Below are 22,240 nucleotides of genomic sequence, written 5' to 3'. Positions count from 1 at the left end.
CCACGGCCAGCCCACCTGCAGCGCCCGCGGCTCCGCCGGCGAATTACGCTTTGCTGCTGCTCGGCACTGCCAGTCGCGTGGGCAGCGAGGCTGCGGGGTCTAAGGCTCCTAGGTGCGAGCGAATCCTGGCCCCACCACTTGCCCAATAGCGTGACCTTGAACGAGTTAATGAACTTCTCCACGCCTCAACGTCCCAGTCTGTAAAATGGAATATCTAACGCAGACCATACGGCGCAGCTGTGTTTAGCAAACTTCCGGGCGCAGGGTGGAGCCTCTCACTGCTCCTGCTTGTGATCGATCATTCGAGATATTAAACAGTAGGGGGTCCTTCTAAGGCCACCCTAGGGGGCTGTCATCCTTTGCAAGTGTGTAGCTCCAAACCATGCCGCGAGAGGCGGAATTCGGGAGGCCAGGATCCTCACGCCCGGGAAGTGGGGGCGGGGGAGGATGTGCCGGGACGTGGGATAAACCCCAATTCCTCCGCCCCACCCAAAGCCTGGAAATCCAGCCTCCGAGCCTCTTCCCCGCGGGCCCCGCCCTCGATCCCGCCCTCCTCTAACCCGCGCCCCCATTGGTGGCGTCCGGCGGCGCGGCCGCTGTTATTTTTCGAATATATAAGGAGGTGGAGGTGGCAGCTGCAACTAGAGACTTTCTAGACTGGCGCTTGAACCCCGCGTCCCTTCACCCCTCCCCATCCTCCCCGCATCCCTCTCCCTCGCTCCCGGCCCCGCTGCTCTTCCTCCCTCCCTCCCTTCCCCCCGACCCCCGGCCCGTTCCCTCCCTCGTCCCAGCCAGCTGTGCCCCGCGTCTGTTGGCCGTCCTGCGCCTGGCCCTCCAGCCAGCCTCCTGCCGGCCCCGCCGCGATGGAGGTGCCCCAGCCGGAGCCCGCCCCGGGCTCGGCTCTCAGTCCGGCCGGCGTGCGCTCTGGCGCCCAACGTCCGGGCCACCTCCCGGGCCTCGTGCTGGGATCTCATGGCCCCCTGGGATCCCCAAAGCGCGCGGCCGCTTCCTCGCCGGTCACTACCCTCACCCAGACCATGCACGATCTCGCCGGGCTCGGCAGGTAGGACACCCCACGGAGGCTGGGTGTGGGGTGAGAGGCCCGGACTAGGGTCCTGGGCCTCCTGGGAGACTGTGCGTGGGAGCTGAATCCAAGAGATGGAATGGGGAGGCGTCCCGTGCAGAGCAGAGGGACGTTCTTGGCCGTGCCTCAGGGGCCCCAGGATTTGAGCTGTGAGACCGGGGCTGTGCTGCTCACACTCTCCAGGTGACTTGCTCTTGGTCTGTAAGAGCATCTTTACTCCTACCCCATTGTGCCTCCACCAAGCTGCCTCCCTAATCTCTGCCCAAATAGCCGCATTTTGCCCTAGGCTGGGGACCCCAAGACTGGAGGGGGAACTTTTGAGTGGTAGAGAGTTGGGGTACTCACAGGCCTGTGCCCCTGCTCCCTCCACCCAACCTGCCCTCAGGGCTAGGAGTTTACACACTGAGCTGATCCCTCTGTGTACAAAACCCGTTTGGTCTGGCCTGGGTTGTCCCAGCTGTAATAGAGACCCAGGTCTTGGCCCTTCCTTCAGGAAAGCACGTGGGTAGGTGGGGGTCTAAAAGTTTAGGGGAAGACTCTCCCTGGCTGTTCTGCTAACCCACCAACCCCCAGCCCAGGCTCATTGCTCTTGCCCTGGGCTCACCTTCCGCTGCACCTGGGAGGACCTTTGCTAAACCAATCAACAAAGAGAAGACACTTTAGGGTCACTGTAGAATGAGTCTGCCTTGACCTCAGAAGAGGGTCTCACCCTGGGGCCATGACCTCTCTGGTGTGTGTTGCTCAGTTCTTCCCTCAGTGAGCAGAACACCTCCCTGGGGTTGTGCAGAGGCTGGATGGGCCCTTCAGAGGTGGGTGGCAAGTGGGAACATGGGCCGGCCAGCCCATGAGTACCACGTTTACCTTTCTCCTTTCCTGGGTCCCTGCTCCCTTGCCAGTGAGACCCCAAAAAGTCAGGCAGGGAGCCTGCTCTTCCGCAGCCGGCTGACATGCCTATCCCTGTCACGACGTGCATCTGAATCCTCCCTGTCGTCTGAGTCCTCTGAATCTTCTGATGCAGGTGAGGCCCAGGGGTGCCTGGGCAGGTCCACTCAGTGCCAGGAGAGTTTTCGGGGCTGCCTGGGCCCCTCCCAAGTGATATGATCAAATGAACATCCTTCCCACAACCTGGTGGGCCGAGGGGCCTCACCTCTTCTGAGCCTCACTACACTCAACCCAGACTGGCTGAGTGGGTGGCAGGGTGGGGCCCTCTGCAAGAGATGAGATCTTACCTATTCAAAACCACGCCAAAGCTGCTAAACCACAGCCCCACCTGGGAAGCACAGAGAGCTGAAAGTTGGTCTTTAGAACATTTTCTTAGTCTGTAACTTTTTCCTAAATCATTGTCTCTTCTAGAACAGATTGTTTTAAATTATTCTAAACCAGTTCAAGAAAAATGCTTAGCAAGCACTGTGGTTTAAAAACGTGTATAAAGGGATTCCCATCGTGCACAGGGAATGGAGCCCTGTTCCACTTGGAGGATGGTTCGGTTTATCAGCCCTCAGGGTCCATCGTTAGGTTTTTATTTCATTTTTTTAATGTGTCAAAATCCAAAATGGAAAGTTTTTTCCACCCTTCTTAGGATATAGTATGGGGGGGGAATATATAGAAAATGCCACTACTTTCAAACCGAGGTGCTCTATCCCTCCAGGTCTCTGCATGGATTCCCCCAGCCCCATGGACCCCCAGATGGCGGAGCAGGCGTGAGTAGAGAAGGGGGAATCCCTACTGCCAAGGAGTCAGCACCTACCTTCAGGAATCCTAGTTCTAGCATAAACTCACCAGGGAGGCCTGGGAAAATGGACAGACCCCTCAGGAGCCCCACTCAGTGGAGGGGACTCACCGACCTTCCCAGGCCTTGGCGTTCTGCTCCCTGTCCCAGAGAAGGGTCTACTTTCATGGGAGCCAACTGAGAGTGAGCTAAGGGCCAGCGATGGTGGGGACGGTGGACACTGGCAGCAGCAGATACTTGACTCCAGCTAGCCTTTGTCTTGCAGGAATGCAAGCCCAGTGTATGTCTTGGTTTTCTTTTTTGACTATACCTATTTTTTTTTCTGCGAAATATCATAATTTAAAAATATGTTCCAAATAACTCAAAACTTTAACTCACTTTAGGCCGAACAAAACCCAATTGCCTGCAGACTGATTTGGCTCTTGGCCCATCAGCAATCTCTGGCATCAGTGACACTTGGCCCTCTGGCCGGCCCCTGGGTTAGGCCCTGTGGGAGAGGGAGTGGACAGAGAGCTGGTGGGCTCTGCTCTGGACAGATGCCTACTTCTTGGTTGTATGGGGCATGGGTAGTGCCTTCCGGAGCACAGCTGTTCCCATCCAGCTGTTAAGACCCAAGCAGGAGGAGCAGCTGCCAGCCATTAGTAGAGACAGCTGGGTATGCCCAGCCTGTGCTGGGGAACTATGGCTTTGGGTTCAGGGCAGTGACTGTCTTGCTTCCCACTGCCTTTGATCAGACTGGGCTGGGCTGCAGAGTTTGGTCATAAACAGGAAACGGGGAGAGAATTGGGTGGGGGTGGAGGGGGGGACTGCAGGTTGCTTTTTGGTGACAACACTGAGCTGTTCCTTGCCTTACCCCCAAGGCCAGGTGCAGATTGGAAACCAAGCCAATGAAATTGGTCATCCCTGATGCCAGGTTGGCTGGGCACAGCACACACAACCCCCCCACCACGGGGGGAGGCGTCCCTTTCATCCCCTTGACACTTTAGCCCTGAGTGCCCCCCCCACCTTTGCACCTGCTTTGACGGTTATACAGAGTTTCTCAGAAAGAAGCCAGCTTGTATGTGTGTGTGCATAGACGCACAAAAGCTCCGCGTGGCAGGTGGTCTCTGGTGACATAGCTGGGGGGCGGGGCCTATATATAGCAGCGTATGCCCCAGCCTCAGAAGGAACATCTGTTGGAATTCCTTGCCTGCTGGCCTCTTCTAAGGCAGGAGGAGGGGGTGGGACAGGGGTTGGGTCCTGGAAAATTCCACAGGAGGGAGGAGAGGATGTGACCCTGCACATTTGTCACTAGGGGGTTGGCTATAACAGACTAGGGCTGATCCAGCGGAGGCCTAAAGCAGGCCCCTGTCCTGAGGGGAGCCAGGCCAGCCCCTCCCACAGGGAGGGAAGCCCAGCTTTGGTATCCAGGCCCTGGAGACATCCACATTGCTGGGTGCCACAGCCTGTCATCACGGGATGGATGGATGCCTTTCCTGGCGGCCATATGGCCCTGCTGAGGTGATTTGCATACAGGTGGAAGGCCTGTGTGCAGGCTGGCGAGACTGTTGCCTTGGTGACGCCTCAACGACCCTGTGACCTACCCCAGCTGTCTCCATCACTGCCATTCTCTGGGCCCTCTTCCATTCAGGGCAGCCTTTAAAATCCCAAACTGCCTGTCTTCTCACCCTCTCCCTGATACCTGGGCCCCATTGAGGGTGGCCATTCTTCCTCCTGCCCTCCCCTTCCCCTGGCCTGAGCCCTGGTCCTTGTCTTGGCCCTCATCCCTGGCCCCTTGGCCTTGTGGATTAGGGGCCTGGTGCTGGGTGGTGATGGGTGCAGGCGAGGATGGGTTACATGGACCCTTCTCTGTCCTAGGTTTGAACAAGCTATCCAGGCAGCCAGCCGGGTCATTCGAAAGTAAGTGCTCCCAGGCCTCCTCCACCCACCTCGGGCTTTCCCCCAGGGCTTGCAGGGCTCTGGTGGAAGGGCATCTAGCATGTTCTCAGTCCCTGCCCTGACTGTCTCAACCGTCACTGTCCCTGTTTCCTTCTGCAGTGAACAGTTTGCCATCCGACGCTTCCAATCCATGCCGGTGAGTGTCCTCTGCAGCCCGACAGGAGGCTCAGGCATGCTGGCCAGGCATGGGAAGGAGGCATCCCGGGAGCACCTCCCAGAGGTGGACCTGATGCAGCCGGGTGTCCCTGGTCTACTCGGGAGATGGGGGAGTTGGAGGAGGTGTGGAGAAGGCAGGGCCTGGGCTGGTGCCAGAAGAATGCAGCCCTCAGCGCCTGCTACCCTGCCTGGCTCTCTAGGTGAGGCTGCTGGGCCACAGCCCTGTGCTGCGGAACATCACCAACTCCCAAGCGCCAGATGGCCAGAGGAAGAGCACGGTGGGCGGCAGAGCTGCCAGCAGCTCTGGGGACGATAAGGAGAACGTGCGCATCCAGAGGCCGGGATGGGAGAGGAGGGGGCATGCCAGGGTGGTTCTCTGGCCTTAATGACCCTCCTCTCCCATCTTACCCCACAGGATAGAGTTGTCTTCAAGATGCCGTGGAAGCCCACCCATCCCGGCTCTGCCCGTGCTCTTACGGAGTGGGCCAGCCGCAGGGAAGCTTTCGCCCAGAGGCCAAACTCGGCCCCTGACCTGATGGTACTACAGGAGAGTTTGCTCCTCGCAGGGGCTTTGAGAGGAGACAGCCACAGGGAAGGGGAGGGTGGTCCCAAGCCCCCAGAAGAATGGGGGTGTCCCTACCCCTGAGTCAGTGCCTGTTCATCACGCCGACAGTGTCTCAACCCTGAGTGGAAGATGGAAGTAGAAGAGCTGAGTCCCCTGGCCCCAGGTTGCCTCTCCCTGACCCCTGCTGAGGGGGATGCTGAGGAAGATGATGGATTTGTGGATATCCTAGAGAGTGACTTGAAGGTAAACAGCCTTGCCCTGCCAGGTCCCTACCTCCCCCTCTCTGGGATCTCCCAAAGGAAGAGAGCTCTGAGCCCCTGCAGCAAGACTGTGACCTCACTCCAGGGTCAGAAGAGGAATTCAAGGTAACTGAGGCACAGGCTGACCTCTGGCCAATCAAAGAGCAGGTGGCTGGTGCCACAGTAGGGGGAGGATGGGCAGGGTTGGGGAACTTCTCAGGGTTCAGTGCAAGCCCCAGCAGCAAGTGGGTCCCTGCAGCTCCTTGGATCTGGGGGGCTCCCCTGTGTGGAGGAGCTGGCAGGGCCATGGCAGGCTGTCAGCTTGGGGTTTGTGGGGAGAACAGGGAAGGCTGTGCTGGAGGACTGGGGGATGGAGGGTTTTGGCCTGTGCCTGTGGGTGTGACCATATCCTTGCTGATCGGGCCTCAGGACGACGATGCAGTGCCCCCAGGCATGGAGAGCCTCATTAGCGCCCCGCTGGTCAAGACCTTGGAAAAGGAAGAGGAGCAGGTGGGCCTCTGGGGTGGCCCCCCATGGAATGTGGAGGGGTGGGGTCCTACCCTCCTGGTGGGATTTGAGGGGTGGGTGGGTGCTGGGCACTCTGACCCTGATCTGCTGTCCCTGCCAGGACCTTGTCATGTACAGCAAGTGCCAGCGGCTCTTCCGCTCGCCATCCATGCCCTGCAGTGTGATCCGGCCCATCCTCAAGAGGCTGGAGCGGCCCCAGGACAGGGACGTGCCTGTTCAGAACAAGCGGAGGAAGAGCGTGACCCCTCCGGAGGAGCAGCAGGAGTCTGAGGAACGTGTGGGTGCCTTTCTCCTGGGGCAGGGCTGTTGCTGCCCACCTTGGGCAAGCACCTGGGCTGCCACCCCCTTGGTTGGGTTTGCGGCAGAGGGTAGGGTGCAGATGGCAGCCTGGGCATGGCCGTGAAAAGGGGCACTGACCCTGGCCTCCATCTGCCTCACCTTCCAGAAAGCCCGTGTCCTTCGCTCGAAGTCCCTGTGTCATGATGAGATTGAGAACATACTGGACAGTGACCACCGTGAGCTGATCGGAGATTACTCCAAGGTAGCAGCGCCTGGCCTCTTACTGACTGTGGCCCTAGCTCAGGAACTGCTTCCGCTCCTCCCTCTCTCCCCAGAGGCCCCCTTGTCTTTGTCCTTTGTATCTTTTCATCCTTTGTTCTCACAAAGACTCCTCCCTCTGGCTCTCCTTGGTCTCTTGACTCTGTCTCAAGTCTGTCTAGGCCTCGGTGGTATCTCAACCTCGGAAAACATTTCCAAGCTAAGATCTAGCTTGGAGACTTCTCATGCTCATGCTCAGGCTTGGCAGAGTGTGAAGACAGAAGTGAAGAGTTCATCTCTTCCATGCTCCTCCTCACTTCCCCCTGGAAGGCTGTTCCCTGGGGGTCAGACCCTAGAGGCCCCCTGGGTTGCCATGGGAACAAGAGCTGAATTCAAAGGCCAAAGCAGGTGTGGCCTCTGGGCTTAGAAATGAAACTTCCTTTTTTCCAGACTCCTAGTCTTATCAATTTCACTTTCTCCTCTCTCTCATCCCTTCCCTCAGGCCTTCCTCCTACAGACTGTGGACGGAAAACACCAGGATCTCAAGTACATCTCACCAGAAACAGTAAGCAAGCTTGAGCCCTTTCTTAGGCACATCTGGGCCCACCGTTCAGCCCTTCACCTTCCCTGGGGACGAGCTGCCTGGACCAGGCCAGAGGAAGGGCTAGGGCCAGCCTGACCTGCTGGGACCAACCCCCATGACCTCCTACAGATGGTGGCCCTGTTGATGGGCAAGTTCAGCAACATCGTGGAAAAGTTCATGATTGTGGACTGCAGATACCCCTATGAGTATGAAGGCGGGCACATCAAGGTGAGATGGGGTGATGGGAAAGGGCCTGAAGGCCCCACCTGGTTCAGATGCTTCGTCTGCCCAGAGGGCGAATCGGTGGAGGGCGGGTGTACCTTCTCCTGGGGTAGGATCCTGCCCACCAAGAGGTGAGGTCACCTGCCTGAAAGATGGGGAACACAAAGGGAGGGTCTGCCTCCCCGGCCCAGGGCTGTGGCCTGAGCCCCAGCTCCTCTGACAGACTGCCGTGAACTTGCCCCTGGAACGCGATGCCGAGGCCTTCCTGCTGCAGAGCCCCATCGTGCCCTGCAGCCTGGACAAGAGAATCATCCTCATTTTCCACTGTGAATTTTCATCCGAGCGCGGGCCCCGCATGTGAGTCCCAGCTCTGCCCAGCCAGCTCGTGTCTGCCTGGGCATTCTCTGGCTTGCAGGTGTTGGAGCCATTGGTATGGCCAGAGGTGCAAGCCTGGCCCCTCCCCGGCCTGGGCCTCTTGCTGCGTCTAAGGGCCCTCTCCTGGTCCTCAGTGATGCTGACCCTTCTAGTGTTCCATGCTGTTAGGTCGCCATTGGTACCCTGTTCCTTTGGCGTCCACAGCAGCACAGCCCTCAGCTGAGCTCCTTCTCCTAAGCCTCTGCTCTGCCTGGCCGTCTGTCCTCCCCCTGCCTCCTCTCCTGGGTGGCCACTGGGCCATCTGCCTGCTAGTGGCTCTCCCGCCTGGCCTCACCTGTGTGCTGGGAATCTGTACCCAGATGCTCCTCACAGATTCCTCATCTCTGCTGCCCTCCCCTCTTCTCCAGGGATTCCAGCATGTGGTATCCGCCTCCACCCGTCACCGGGCTTTGGTCTTGGGCCCTTCTCTTCCATCCCTTCTTCTCCCCGCCTCTAGTCCTCGCCAGATCTTGTCCAGGAGACCTCCTGAATGTATCTCTTGAATTCCGTCCATTTCTCTCCTCTTCTGCTTCTTCCTGGTCCAGGCTACATGCAGATTGTGCAGCTGCCTTCTAGAAACAGCACACCTTGATGTACCTCCTTCCTTCTATGCCTGCCAAGCTCTCCTATGCCCAGTAGCCAGACTGATCTTTTGAAAATGTTCTGTGGCTGACGTTCCCGTGCTCGAAAACCTTCTGAGGCTCCCCAAGGCCCTGAAAGGAGTGGGTGCAGGGAATGGGTCCCCTGATGCACCCCCCCGCCACATGCCCAGCTCTTATCACCCCTACTGTGCTGGTTCAGGTGCCGCTTCATCAGGGAACGAGACCGTGCTGCCAACGACTACCCCAGTCTCTACTATCCTGAGATGTATGTCCTCAAAGGCGGCTACAAGGAGTTCTTCCCACAGCACCCGGTACTGTGGGGTGGCGGTGGGGGGCAGTCTCTGCAGGAGGGTAGAAGCAGAAGGAAGGGGGCTCGGCCAGGCTATGCCCTAGGAGAAGAAGGAGGGCTGGGTCCCCCCAAAGGTACCCACTCCCCTGTATTGATGGGCCCCTCCCGTCCTGCCCTAGAACTTCTGTGAGCCCCAGGACTACCGGCCCATGAACCATGAGGCCTTCAAGGAGGAGCTGAAGACTTTCCGCCTCAAGACACGCAGCTGGGCTGGGGAGCGGAGCCGGCGGGAGCTCTGCAGCCGGCTGCAGGACCAGTGAGAGCCACGGCAGTCCTGCCATCTCCCTTGCTTTGCGAGGCCTGGCGCCAGCTGCCCTGTGGATTTGCAGGGCCGAGGCCCTGTTGGAGGCCCAGGTGCTATCCCGGGGACAGTGTGGGTGTCCCACCAATCTGCCCCAGCCCCAATTCCCCTGTCTCACCCCAGTCATGTTCCATATCCTGGTGGCAGCCACCCCCACTCAGGAAGAGCCTGGCCTGTTAAGTTGGGTTAACACCAGCTTAAGGCAGTGTTTTGTGTCCAGCAGGAGCCTTTTTGCTTCCTTGTTTGGGCTAACCTTTTGTCTCCCTGTGTCCACAAGAGCCCCTTTGTGTATATGTCAGCTGAGGCTGGGGGACAGCTACCACCCCTGAGGATGGTTCAGAGCTGAATTCCTCCCTGGCCTGGGAGTCAGCACCCTGCCCTGGGTTCTCACCTAGCTAGGGCTGTCCCCCACCCTCTGCAGGAGTCATGGGTGTATCTGTCATTCTGCCCCTTTCTCTCTTGCTCTTTCTGGTCCCTCTATAGGAGCACTGCCTGCAGAAATGTAAGCTCTTACTCTGTCCTGTTTCAGTGTTACCTGCATGCTTGATTTGTTTGTCTTTTTGCCCATCTCAGGACACTTTCATAGGCTGTTTAGGCTCCACCTGTCAAACATTAATTACCCACCCGGTCCCAGTTTTCTTGGCCCAGAACAGGATGTTACTATCCTTGGGGGCTCCCAGGGCAAGGGCTAAGGCCTGTGTCTTGAGCCTGCTGGAAGCCCAGCCCCCACTGCTGTGAACCCTGGGGCCTGACTGGTCAGAACTTGCTGCTCCTTTGTTGCGGTTGGACAGAAGGATGGATGGATGGATGGATGGATAGATGGAAGGATGGATGGATGGCCATGGATGCACAGTGCCTTACACACACAAACTGGGTGGAAACATTTTGGTGAGCATGACAGCCTGCAGCAGGAATATATGTGTGTCTGTCCGTGTGGACAAAAATCTTTACACTTAGGATTTGGAAATATTTAAGAGGGAAATGTCGCAGAAGCAGCTAAATTAAGGACTGGCAATCTCTGGATTCTAAATCTCAAGATGGGGGAAGGGCTGTGCTCGAAGGCCCTAATGAGTCATCTGTTGGGGCCCTGGTTCAATAAAGCACTGAGCAAGTTGAGTAACCAGCGTTGTGTCCTGTGGGGCCCTTGACAAGACCACAGGCGACTCTGATGGTGGGACTGGGGTGGGGGGAAGGTCAGGAGAGGCTGGGAGACTTCCTGGAGAGGGAATCTCATGTTAACCCTCATGCCCCTTTCATGACCTGCATGACATGACCTTTCATCTCCTGCACGACAGCCCTGCCAGGGCTTTGGATTCAGCCCCTCCTTCCTCTCACCTGGCTACCCAAGCACTTCTGGGTTCATCCTTCCTGAACTCTGCACTAAAAGGCAAGAGTGACCCCATCACTCAAGGATTATCAATGGCTCCCCATCGTCCTCAGGATAAACTTAAAGGACTCCTGGTCTTTCAGGATTTGGGACCTCCTCAGGCTCATCCCTGCAAAAGAGTGGGAAAGGGCTGATCTGGGAGAACAGCTCCCAGACTCAAACCCAGGTGTCTCTGAGGAAATTCCCTCTGAATACCACTGCAGATGACCCACCCCCACTACACACAAATGTGAGCTATGTGATAGTAGCTTTGCCTAATACAGTGCACACATAACATATGTCAGATGTGATTGTCTCTTTCTGTGAAAGTGCATCTACGTTCTGAAGTAGGTGGTGCAATGATTATCCACTCCATTTTGCAGATGGGAAAATGGAGGCTGTTTCCTACCAGAGCAGCAAAAAGAGACTCCAGGTTCCCAGGCTAAGCCTGAAGAACACTTCCCCTGCCTCCAGCTTGTTCTCCCACATTTCTTTTCCTAAAAGCTTGGTCTTCACTCCTGGTCCAGAGCCCCCTGCGAGGGCACAGTAGGTGGGGGGTAATGGGGTGTGGTTTTGGGGGCTGGGAGGGAGGGGGGAGCCCCGAAGCCTCCAAAAGCCGCATCCTCGGAGCAGGCAGCTGACATCAAGGTGAAAATTTATTTGGGTGAGGGGACTTGCCCCAGAAAAGGGCAAATAACTGTGCAGACCCCTGAGAAAGGGAGAGGTGGGGAAGGGGGGCGAGTGAGCCCTGGGTACCACCATGCTGAAACATGCCTGCTCCAACAGGTACTCAGGTGGTCTTTTGAAGCCACCCTCCTGGTTTCACAGGAAAGCAGTTGGATGCTCAGAGAGGGTGTTTACTTTCCCAAGGTCACACAGCAGCTATAGGCAGAGCTGGCATTCCAGCCTGCCCAGGACTCTCCCACCCCTCACCTCCCACCTTGGTCCCAGAGCAACCAAGGGGGTGTCGCTAGGCTGCCTCACTTCTCCGTGAGTGTCCTCTTCCCACTCCTGGATTGGGCCATGTGAGGAGGAAGCAGCACAGGCTGAGTGTCTACAATGCCCAGGCTTTGTGCCAGGGCTGACGTCTGTGGCCACATGTGTTCCCATCATAACCCACCATCAGAGTCACAGCTGCAGTCATGGGACACTTAGTATGTGCCAGACACTTTAGATGTATTGTCTCCTAAGCCCACCAGGTAGGTATTCAGCTCATTTTGCAAAGGAGAAGGCCCTGGTGCCCACAGCTACCCTGAGGGAGGCAGGAGCCTGGGTCTGGGAAAGGGGGTGCCATGGGTTTGCCTCTCAGTTCCCAACTCAGGCCAGGACCCCCTCTGCCCCTGGAAAATTCAGGGGATTGGGACAGAGGCGCCCCCATGTCCCTTCTCTTTAGTGAGAGAAGCTAAAACTTTCTTCCTGGATGTGCCGGAAGGGAAGTGGATCAGGCTGGGAGGCGGTTTAAAATCCTGGGCCGCCAGCCAGTTTTAAAGGTTGTCTGGCTCTGGCCAGGGCGGGGCAGGATTCCAGTTTGCAGGAGCCCCAGAGCGCCACGTGCTGCCAGCTCACGTGGTGAAAGAACTGTGTGGGGTTGGGCATTAGCCCAGGAGCTGGCCGGGGCCAGGCCTGGCCAAGTCAGCCACACCAGCTGAGGTCTCTTCACCCACTTCATCGTCTCAACTGTTCACGCAGGAACTTTCACAATGACAATTTTTAAAAATAATGTTTTCTTTTTAAGTTGAAGAATAATCAACATTTCATCAATGGCACACACCTTCAACACAGAGCTTAGTCCTGAGGAAATACCACACAGCTCAAGATGTAGGATATTTCTAGCATCCCGGGAGGCTCCCCCGTGCTCCCTCCCCCAGAGGTAACCCCTAGTCCACCTCCATCACGGTAGTTCAGTTTTGTCTGCTCATGAACTTCCTATAAATGAAACTGGAGGCTTAGTACCCTTTTGTTTGGCTTTGTTCGCTCAGGAGAATGATTTTGAGATTCATTATGTTATCCTGTTTAGCAGGACTTTGTTCTTTTTCATTGTTGTGTCGTATTTGATTATATGGGTATACTGCTAAATTGAATTATTCATTCTACTCTTTTTTCCTTTAATTTTTAATTTTTTTAAAGCCGGGCACGGTGGATCATGCCTATAATCCCAGCACTTTGGGAGGCTGAGGCAGTAGGATAGCCTGAAACCAGGAGTTTGAGACCAGCCCAGACAATATAAGTGATACCCCATCTCTAACATAAATAAAATAAATAAATTTTTAAAAAATTAAGGTATGATTTACATGCAGTAAAATTCACCTTTTTTTTTTTTGAGACAGAGTCTCACTCTGTTGCCCGGGCTAGAGTGCCGTGGCGTCAGCCTAGCTCACAGCAACCTCAAACTCCTGGGCTCAAGCAATCCTTCTGCCTCAGCCTCCCTAGTAGCTGGGACTACAGGCATGCGCCACCATGCCCGGCTAATTTTTTCTATATAGTTTTAGTTGTCCGATTAATTTCTTTCTATTTTTAGTAGAGACGGGGTCTCGCTCTTGCTCAGGCTGGTCTCGAACTCCTGAGCTCAAACAATCCGCCCGCCTCAGCCTCCCAGAGAGCTAGGATTACAGGCGTGAGCCACCGCGCCCGGCCTAAATTCACCTTTTTAAAAGTATCTATGTTGCCAAAGTGAGCACTAAAAATTCACCGTTTTGAGTATATAGTTCGTTGAGTTTTGACAAATGCATATAGTTGTGTAACCGCCAACACGATCGAGATCTAGATCATATTTATCCCACCCTGGATGGATTATTTGGGACTATTATAAATTGTGCTGGGGACATACCCGGGAGTGGAATGCTGGGTTATGGTGTGTTATGTTCGGTTTTAGTATTTTCCACACAGTTGTCCAAAGTGCTCGCATCAACTCACCTCCCCCCACCAGTGTCCAGGAGTTCTGCTGTTCCACATTCTCATCAAAATTGGGAAATTTTAATTTCACTCCCTTAACCAGAAAATTTGATTGCTGTATGTAGCAAAGAGCTCTGTTACCGGTCAAGTGCTGAACTCACATACTGTGTGTGGCGGTGGCAGGCATTTGAGTATCGCTGAGTCAGCCTGTTTTCTGACTCTCCTATATTGAAAGATGAGACTGTATTAGTCTTAGTCTTAATTTTTTTTTCTCAAATCAGAGTTTTAAAAAAATCAAAGCGACTTTTTAGGTTTAATTGGCTGTGTGTTAATTGGCTTAAGTCCTTCTGCTGACAACAGCCCACGGCCATCTAGAAAACTTACGCTTTATAAAAAGCCTTCATCCCTGGGACTGAGCGCACAGACACCCTCCTCTCCACAGGCAATGCAACTGGTAGTGGTGCAGAAAGAAGTTTAGACAAGGAGGTCCCTGGCTACGAGGAATCTGGAAACAATCAGGAGAGGGCAGTTGAGTAATGATGGAGAAGTTGCTGTTTTGCAGCCATGAAAATCATGCCTTGAGTGAATGTTCCAGGATGTGAAATGATTCACAATCTATTGTTCAAAGGAGACAGTTGGTTATGGGACAGGAGGTAAGAAGCATTCCCACCCTCCCCACACAGCAGAAGTCTGTGTGGGTGCCAAGGAGCTCGGGGCGGGTTGCCACGGCCCCACCCAGCCCACACTGGCACGCACACCCCTGGGAGGCGCGCCAGGCTCTGAGTCAGCGGGGCCTGGGGCAGCAGGAGGGGAAGGGGCCTCACGTGGCTCAGCCTGCACTGCCTTGTGGGGCCTCTTGGCTGTCAGCCCCACAGGAAGCGTGGCTGTTTGAAAGGACGAATCACACACGGCCTCGTCCTCCTGGGGCCCAGCCAAGACTACTTCCCTGAAGGGGAGTCTGGGGGGAGGGGGCCTCCCAGGGGTGGGCTGTAGAAGGTAAGCAGGGGTGGGGCTGGGGGGATGCTATGGCCTTCTAGAGTTCTGGGGGAAGGGGGACTGCCGAGCCAGCCCCCAGGGTGACCATAAGGGGACAGGGTGGAAAAGAGGAAACACCAGGGAGTGGTAGGGACCAAGCTGGAATCTACCAACAAGATCACCTCCAAGGACACGTGTAACATCAGGGCAGTTAGTTAATCTCACTGGGCCTCTATTTCCTCATCTGTAAAATGGGGACAGTAAAGCCCTACTTCAGAGGGTTGTGGATTGGATCAAATACGTCAGTGTACATAAAGCACAGGGCCTGCCCAGAGCAAGTGCCACACAAGAGTCTTGTATGGCTGATATTGCTTAGGGCCAGTGTGAAGATTATCAGGAGATCACAGAGTTACAAAGGATAAACCTAAAAACATTTAATCAAAGGGCCCAGTCTAGGGTTTTCCTCCCCTTTCTGCACACGGACAAGAGCCTGGGTGATGGGTGACAGGAGGAAAGCCCAGCCGCAGTGTGCAGGAGGTGGACGGCCCCAGCACCAGTCCAGGTGGCAGTGAGGAAGCTGTGGATGGAGGTTTGGTGGAGACAGAGGATGGGAAAGCTGCGTGAGTGGCCTGTGGGAGGCTCCCAGCACAGGGTGATGCCATCTCTGAGATGGACCAGGGAGGTGGAGGGAAGGGACGGACAAGGATTGCGACTCTGGTATCCTTTATTCTAGGGCAGCCGTAATCTACCCAATTTCAGTCTGCCTTGATTCTCAAAAAAAAGCACATCCCCACTTCCTCTTACTTTCCTACTTTGATCTTTGGGAAATGGCTAGACACCCTCATCAGGGAGGCATTCAAGAAATCCACTGCCCAGGGCTGTAGATTCCACCTAAGTGTCCTCCCCACATCCAGTGGCAGGTGGTGGCTGACTGGTTTGGCCTGAGGTCTCAGGTTCTATAAAGATCATCAGTGAGGCCAGGTGCGGCGGTGCACCTAGAGTCCCAGCTGCTAGGAAGGCTGAGCCAGGAGTATCGCTTGAACGCAGGAGTTCAAGGCTGTAGCATACCTATGACTGTGATTGTGAAGAGCCACTGCACTCCAGCCTGGGAAACATAACAGGACTCCGTCTCTTAAAAACAAAATCATCAATGAAGGTTTCAAATTGTCAAAAACTTAATGGTGCTGTCTTGGGAGAGGGAGCTCCCTGTCTGGAGGGGTCCCCAAGGTTTTTTCTGATGTCTGGGAGAAGCAACAGAACTTCCCAGGCTTGGCTGCCCATCAGCGATCGAGCACCTGGCTTGGGTGGGGGGGGTGTGGAACTCACTTTCCAAATTGAGTCAATATCAGTCATTGCACACACACTTAGCAGTGGACACCAAGAGGGTCTGAAAGGCAAGCCCCAGGCTGCCACTGTGGGGCTGGCCCCACACACATGGGTAGAGAGCAGTGGAAGGGCCAGGGAGGCGCTGCAGGCAACCCCCAACTTGGAGGACCACTGAGAAGAGCAGGGCTGGGGGTGTGGTGGTGCCTCTGTCTACAGTCAGAAAGGGGAAGGGGAAGCACCAGGGAGGTGTGGTCCCATCGAAGCAGGTGGGTTGAGTCACAAATCCAGCCACCTGTTTCCTTCAAGCTCTGCTAGTTTTTTTTGTAGTGATTTATTTAACTCCTCACCTTCTCTCTCTCTCTCCTTCTCATCTGCACCTATTGTGTACCCAGCCCTGCCACAAGCTCTAGGCTAACCACTATAAATGCCTTGGACACATGACATGCTCACACATTACCCCAACACACTCAGACTCCTCTGTTTTGTCTTTAGGGCAGGTCTGGTAACCTGAGGATGTCCGGCCTGTCCCTCCTGCCCCTGAGCTGCCAGCAGACCAGAAAGCCCCACCTGTCTTTCTGGTGCTGATCTGGTATCCCTCCTCCGTCTGCCTCTGGATTAATGGTTGTCAACATTTATTGGTTTACTGGATGCCTACTAGGTGCCAGGCTCCTCCTGCCCAGTCCACATGCTGCATCACTTAGGATTGAGTTAGGTTTGTGTCACAGAAACCCCACACAGCAGGCTAACCACATAAAACGTGTGCCCCTCACTCAGCAAGAAGACTCTGAGGCATCTCTGGGGTCCAGTTCCTTCCTGCCTCACTGTCCTCAGCACGTGGCTTTTGACCTTGGGGGCATGACACGGCTGAGGGCTGCAAAAATTCAGAGAATGGCACTAAGTCTTGCCCCACTTATCTGGAAAATGATGGCTTTCCTGAGGTCCCACCCAGGTGGTTCTCACAGTGCCCCACCTGCTGGGGAGGCTGTGGAGGCATTTCTGGGTCCAGGTCCTCTGAATAAAGGAGGAAGAGCGTAGGACCCTGCCAGGAAGGCTGGCTTCTTCCCACCCTTTGCTGTAATCTAGTCCTCATATCCAGAATGCTCTTCCTATCAGCTGAACTCCTACCTCTCCAGAAAGCCCAGTTCAGATGCTACCTCCTCCATACAGTCTTCCCAGATTGTTCTGCCAGGGTCCTTCCCACTCCTGAATCTGTTGGTGTTCTCTCGACTCCTACCTGCCTTGGCATTGGACTTGTCTGCATGGAGCCTGCTGGAAACTTAGCACCCGGAGGACTTGTCCAGCACAAGGAAAGGACGAGCACATGAACGAACCATGTGTTCTCCCTTCCTTTCAGGCCATGTCCATTCTTTGCAATCTTGAGTTCAAGTTCTCTCTCCCTCCCAGGGGGAGTCCTCCCCTCAGCCTCTCTTACCTCTAACTGGCTGCTGTGGGGAGCAGAGCTCAAGCCCCAGACACCTTCCACTTGGCACTGTGCTAATACTGGCCACATCAGGAAGCATCTCTGAGTCCACTTAGTCATCTGTCAAATGAGAGGCTGTGCTCAAAGTTTCTCTTTGTGCTACAAATCTCAACCATGCCCTAATTCAAGGCTTGTATCCTTCTAGCGCAGGGGAAGGATTCTATCACATTCTTATTTCACAGTTTAAAACCGGACTTCAAAATAAGTAACTACTTTAAAGGAATTGTCATAGCCTGTGGATGGACACAAGAGTCATATGAAAATGAGGACTGTCTGAAAGGGAAGTGGACCTGCCCCCATGAACTGGCTGGGGTTTCATTTTTATTAAAGCTTTTGTTGAATTAAATGTAAAGTGCACATATATTAAGTGTCCAGCTCGGTTAATATCTTTGCAATGAGAGCGTATCCTTGTAATCACCACTCAAGACTCAGAATGTGACTGTCCCCAAAGCTCCCTTAGGCCCCTCCAGTCATTACCTCCCAAGGATACCCATGATTTTGACTTATAACCGTCTGTGCAGCAGGGCTTGCCTAGCCTTGGACCTTTCCTGTTAATGGAATCACATGGCATGTACACTTTTGTGACTGGCTTCTTTCACTCAGTATGAGTCTATGAGACTCATTCATGTTGTGTGTATCAGTGGTTGTTCTTTTCATTGTCGGTATTCCCACGTATGAGCCTGCAGTTTATTTATCCACTCCATAGCTGATGGATATTTGGGTAGTTTCCAGTTTGGGACAATTAAGACTATACTGTGAACATTCTATACAAGTCTTTTGGTGACTATCAGCCCTCATTTCACTCAGGTAGGATCAGGAGTGGTACTGCTGGGCCACAAGGCACTGTGGTGAGCATGATCAGGCACTGCTGGACTGGCTGTTTTAGATGAGGTCTGAGTTGGCACGCGTGGATGTTCCCACGGTGCCCAGGACACAAGGAGTCTCAGAAGTGAAGGTTGGACCTGGAAGGGATCTCCCAAGACACACCCACAAGCAGCCTCAGGTGAGACCTCCACTTTGCTGCCTGATCTGAATCCCCACTCCCCACCAGGCTGAGGAAGCCCTCCATGGTACCAACTCTATATGGGTCCCCCACTGTCCTCTGCCGTAGTGGTTCAGGCCAGCCTCTCACTGCTGTGTTCTCCATGCCCCTCACGTGAGGTCAGCCCTCTAGCGGTCAGGAACTTGGTGTGGACTCACTGAGGAGTGGACAAGGACCAGGACACCACATTCCAGATGCTAGGTGGCCCCCAGCTACCAGAACCCTCTGCCGGCTCTCTGGTCTAATCAGCTGGCAGATACAAACTCTGGCTGTGTGACAGTGACTGGGGCCCAGGAACTGTTCCCAGGAACTGAGCCAACATCACTCCCCAGCCTTGTAGCTGAAGCCCCACACTGTCTCTGGCCCCACTCCACCATCTACAAACACATTTATATGTGGTACCTGTGGTCAAAATGTCCACATACCTTGGCCAGCCCCTGCCACCTCCTCCAGCTTCCCTTCGGCTACCCCCATCCTACCCAGGTCGTATGGCCCAAGGGGCCCAAAGTGCCCTCTCTCAGAGGGCCTTGGCTCCAGGATCCCTGCCTGGGCCGTTCTGCCCTGTCCTTCATTTCTTGTCACCAAAGAGTGTGTTTAGGTTTGCTCCAGTCTCACCTGTGTGTGGCTCTGGGGGGAAGATGGGCAACATCACCACTGTTGTCGGACCTTCACAATGGTGCAAAGGGGGCAGCCTGAGCAGGAAGGCTTCCTCTCAAGTTTTGATTTGAGCACATATGGAAAGGCAAAAAAAGAGGGATGAAAGGGGATTCTAGGCTGAGGGAAAGGTTATTCACCTGCCAAGAGTAAAGGAGCGTGTACCTTTGTTTGAGGGGTAGGGGAAGGAAGGAGCAGGCAGCAAGGCCCAGGCAGGCCTTGAGGAACCCTAAACATCTCTGGCCCAAGTCTCCAAGTTGGGGCTTTTACTGCACTGCAAGGCGCTGGAGGTTGGTGCCTGGCAGTGCTCCTTCCAACTTCAAGGTATAAACCTCTTCACTGTACCTGTGATGGCCTCCCTCAAAGAGGAGTCAAGGAGGGAGCTTGTTGGAAGCAGAAGTCTGAAAGGGAAAACTAGTCAGCCTTACTAAGCGCTCGCCCTGGGTGACAGTATAAGAGGCTTCACTGGAGCCCAACGAAGTTGAGTGACCTGCCAGGGACACACAGCTGGTGATAGGGTTGGGACCAGAGTTTGAATTGTTCTACGCCGAACCGAGCCTCAGTCTTAACTCGCTGCGGTAGCCCACAACCCAGAATCAGCGCAAAACTGCCTAAACGAGCACATTTCTCTCCAAAGTCATGATATCCATGGGTGACGTCAAGAAATCTGCATTTTAACAGGTGCCCCAGTGAGTCTCACGCATACAGGCCAGACTGAGCTCAGCCCTGCACCTTCCGGCCCCAGCGCAGCTGCTCGGCCCAGGCCTGGGTCCACCAGCCGCCCACGAGCCTCATAAGGCTGGCAGACGACGCGGGGGGGGGCGGGGGCCGAACCCTGTACTCCGGCGACAACTCGGCCGCCAGCCTCTTCCGTGAGTCCACGCGCCGCGTCGCCATCGGGCCGCTCCGCCCCCTGGCGGCCAACGGGGTCTATGGCCAGGGCTCGGTGGGTCCAGGGCTTCGAGCCGGGACCCTGCGTACTCGGAGCGGGAGTGACCGGCGTGGCCCCGCTGCCAGCTAGGAGCTGGAAGGTCTTTGGCTCGATGGGGAAGCTCGCCTGTGCCCGGGGTCCAGGATTCGGGAGACACCCCCCACGCCCGGCTCCCAGACAACCGCACCGGACGTGAGCGCCCCGCCTACCCCGACTGCGTTGGCTCGAGAGCGCGCCCGTGATCGGTGTGCGCATGCGCCGGCGGGACGCGCAGCCGCCATTGCTCTCCCGCCGCCGAGTGGAGCGGCTTGTTAGCCGTACGCGGGTGGGGAAGGAAGGCTGAGTGCAGCGCCTCGACGACAGAGCCCCGGAGCTGCAGGGGCAGTACACGTAGGGCGGGGTGTCCCGTTTAGGCCTGGCTGACTGGAATAAGGAACTACAACCCCCGAAGTGCATTGCGCTGCAGGGTTGCGTGAGGCAGTGACGTAAGCGGTCTTGGCCGCCACCATTTCTCTCGTGGTGGGGGGGACGCGGTGGCAAGGGCTGATGACGTGCCCTTTTGGGGCTGGAGGGTCGCCGAAGGTCAGCGCCGGGGCACCGGGTTCTGGTTCTCGAAGCGCCTTCTCGAACCTTGTTTGACCAATATACTTGCTGACTGTACCTGCTGCCTTTCGGTCCCGGGCCGGCCACTGAGCCGGCCAGATTCCATTATTATTATTTAGTCTTTATTTTGAAATAATTTCAAACATCTCCCGTATACCTTTTGATAAGATTCAGTTATTACAATTTTTGCCCCATTTGCTTTATCTTTTTCTCTATTCTTTATACCTTTTTTCCCTGGACCATGTGTGTTAGCCGCAGGTATGATACCTCTTTACCTCTGTATTTAGAGGTTCATCTGTGTGTATTTTCTAAAAACAAGGACATGCTCCTACATTCGAAACTGGGTAACATTGGTCAAGACTCTTTTCTAACCCATAGTCCATATTTAAATGTTCGCAGTTGTCCTAACAATGCCCTTTTTGGAATTCACCTTTTTTTGGTTCCAGTCCAGGAACACACTTGCATTCAACTGTCGGGTCTCTTTCGTCTCCTTCAGTGCAGAGAGGAGCTCCTCATGTTTTCCATGACGTTCATGACCTTGACACTTTTGAAAGTTCCTGACCAGTTGTTTTGTAGAACTAGGTTTAGGGTTGTCTGAGGTTTCTTCACCACTAGACTCTGTTAGGTGGTGCTGACCTGATGCTGTTATTCAGAGGCTGGGGTGTGTCTTGGGTGGGTGAGGAGGATCAGTGGCCCACCACACTGGCCTCTGGACACACTCCCAGACCCTGCTAGGCCAGGCCCTTCCTGTGGGTCTCTCCCTGCTGGGTTTTCACTCTTACCTCACCAAGGTTTTTGGCTTCCCATAGCACCTACCCTGGAACCATGGTCCATGCCTTCCTCATCCACACCTTGAGGGCCCCGCATGCGGAGGACACAGGCCTTTGCCGAGTGCTCTACTCCTGTGTCTTTGGTGCTGAGAAGTCACCTGATGACCCGCGGCCACATGGTGCCGAGAGAGACAGACTCCTCCGCAAGGAGCAGATTTTGGCTGTGGCCAGGTAACTACATAACCCAGCCCCAGGTGTTTTGGGGGACACAGAGAAACAAGAGGACTAAGAAGCAGAGAGAAAGTTTAGAGTTGTGTTTCCCAGTCTTCCACAGTAATTAATAAGTGTTATGTGAAAAAGGATTAAAGAAATAATAATGCTGTTATCATTATTATTAAGGTTAGCGTTTATTGAGTCAGTAAGTATGTGCTAAGCATTTATGTTTTGAGCATTTCATGTATATTAACTCATTTAATTCTCAGAACAGTCTTTTGAGGTAGGTATGGTTATTATCTCTACCTTACAGATGAGTAAACTAAAGTACGGAGTGTTTAAGGAACTGAACCTGCCCAAGGTTATGCAGCTAGAAAGTGGCAGAACTGGGATTTGAGTTTAGGCAGGCAAACCCCAGTACCAATTAAATATGCTTTGCAGTGCAGGACTTCTCAGGACCTTTAGTATGCCTGTAGACTTCATTAATCTCTAAGAAGAGAGAGAATGTGGTACATGGGGACTCTATAATTAGGGCCTCCAGAAAGCCTGGGATCCAGAGCACAGTTTGGAAAACACCGTTCCAGACTGGGTAGCTAGGCTTGGACCTTCCTCTCCCAGACCCAGACAGACTGGCAGGTGCTAAAGTCTCCCAGCCCCTTTGCATCTGAGTGAGGGATTACTACTACAGAGGCAACCCTTTCTGGCTCCTGCCTTCTCTTTGGTTTTTTTTTTTTTTTTTTT

General features: G+C 54.7%; 2 protein-coding genes across 2 annotated transcripts in view; both read left to right on the top strand.

The window, feature by feature from the left end:
* The first annotated feature begins 50 nt into the window (after positions 1 to 50).
* On the top strand, positions 51 to 10,364 carry CDC25B (cell division cycle 25B). Its single transcript, XM_012639282.1, has 16 exons — positions 51 to 1,063; positions 1,981 to 2,102; positions 2,733 to 2,784; positions 4,671 to 4,712; positions 4,851 to 4,887; positions 5,108 to 5,230; positions 5,323 to 5,445; positions 5,581 to 5,715; positions 6,141 to 6,221; positions 6,340 to 6,516; positions 6,685 to 6,780; positions 7,279 to 7,341; positions 7,489 to 7,587; positions 7,805 to 7,938; positions 8,797 to 8,908; positions 9,066 to 10,364. Exons 1-16 carry the CDS (start codon positions 864 to 866, stop codon positions 9,204 to 9,206), a joined length of 1,737 nt encoding a protein of 578 aa, XP_012494736.1. The 5' UTR covers positions 51 to 863; the 3' UTR covers positions 9,207 to 10,364.
* A 9,796-nt stretch (positions 10,365 to 20,160) lies between these two features.
* AP5S1 (adaptor-related protein complex 5, sigma 1 subunit) overlaps positions 20,161 to 22,240 on the top strand; it is a 4,409-nt gene continuing 2,329 nt past the window's right edge. Inside the window, exons 1-2 of the mRNA XM_012639281.1 lie at positions 20,161 to 20,398; positions 21,326 to 21,517. Coding sequence (XP_012494735.1) covers positions 21,342 to 21,517 — 176 coding nt within the window. The 5' untranslated portion in view covers positions 20,161 to 20,398; positions 21,326 to 21,341. The remainder of the gene's footprint in view (positions 20,399 to 21,325; positions 21,518 to 22,240) is intronic.

This window comes from Propithecus coquereli, unplaced genomic scaffold (assembly GCF_000956105.1).
Source record: "Propithecus coquereli isolate 6110/MARCELLA unplaced genomic scaffold, Pcoq_1.0 Scaffold139, whole genome shotgun sequence".
NCBI lineage: Eukaryota > Metazoa > Chordata > Mammalia > Primates > Indriidae > Propithecus > Propithecus coquereli.
Note: the sequence above shows the minus strand (reverse complement) of the source record. Positions and strands in the feature narration are given on the sequence as shown.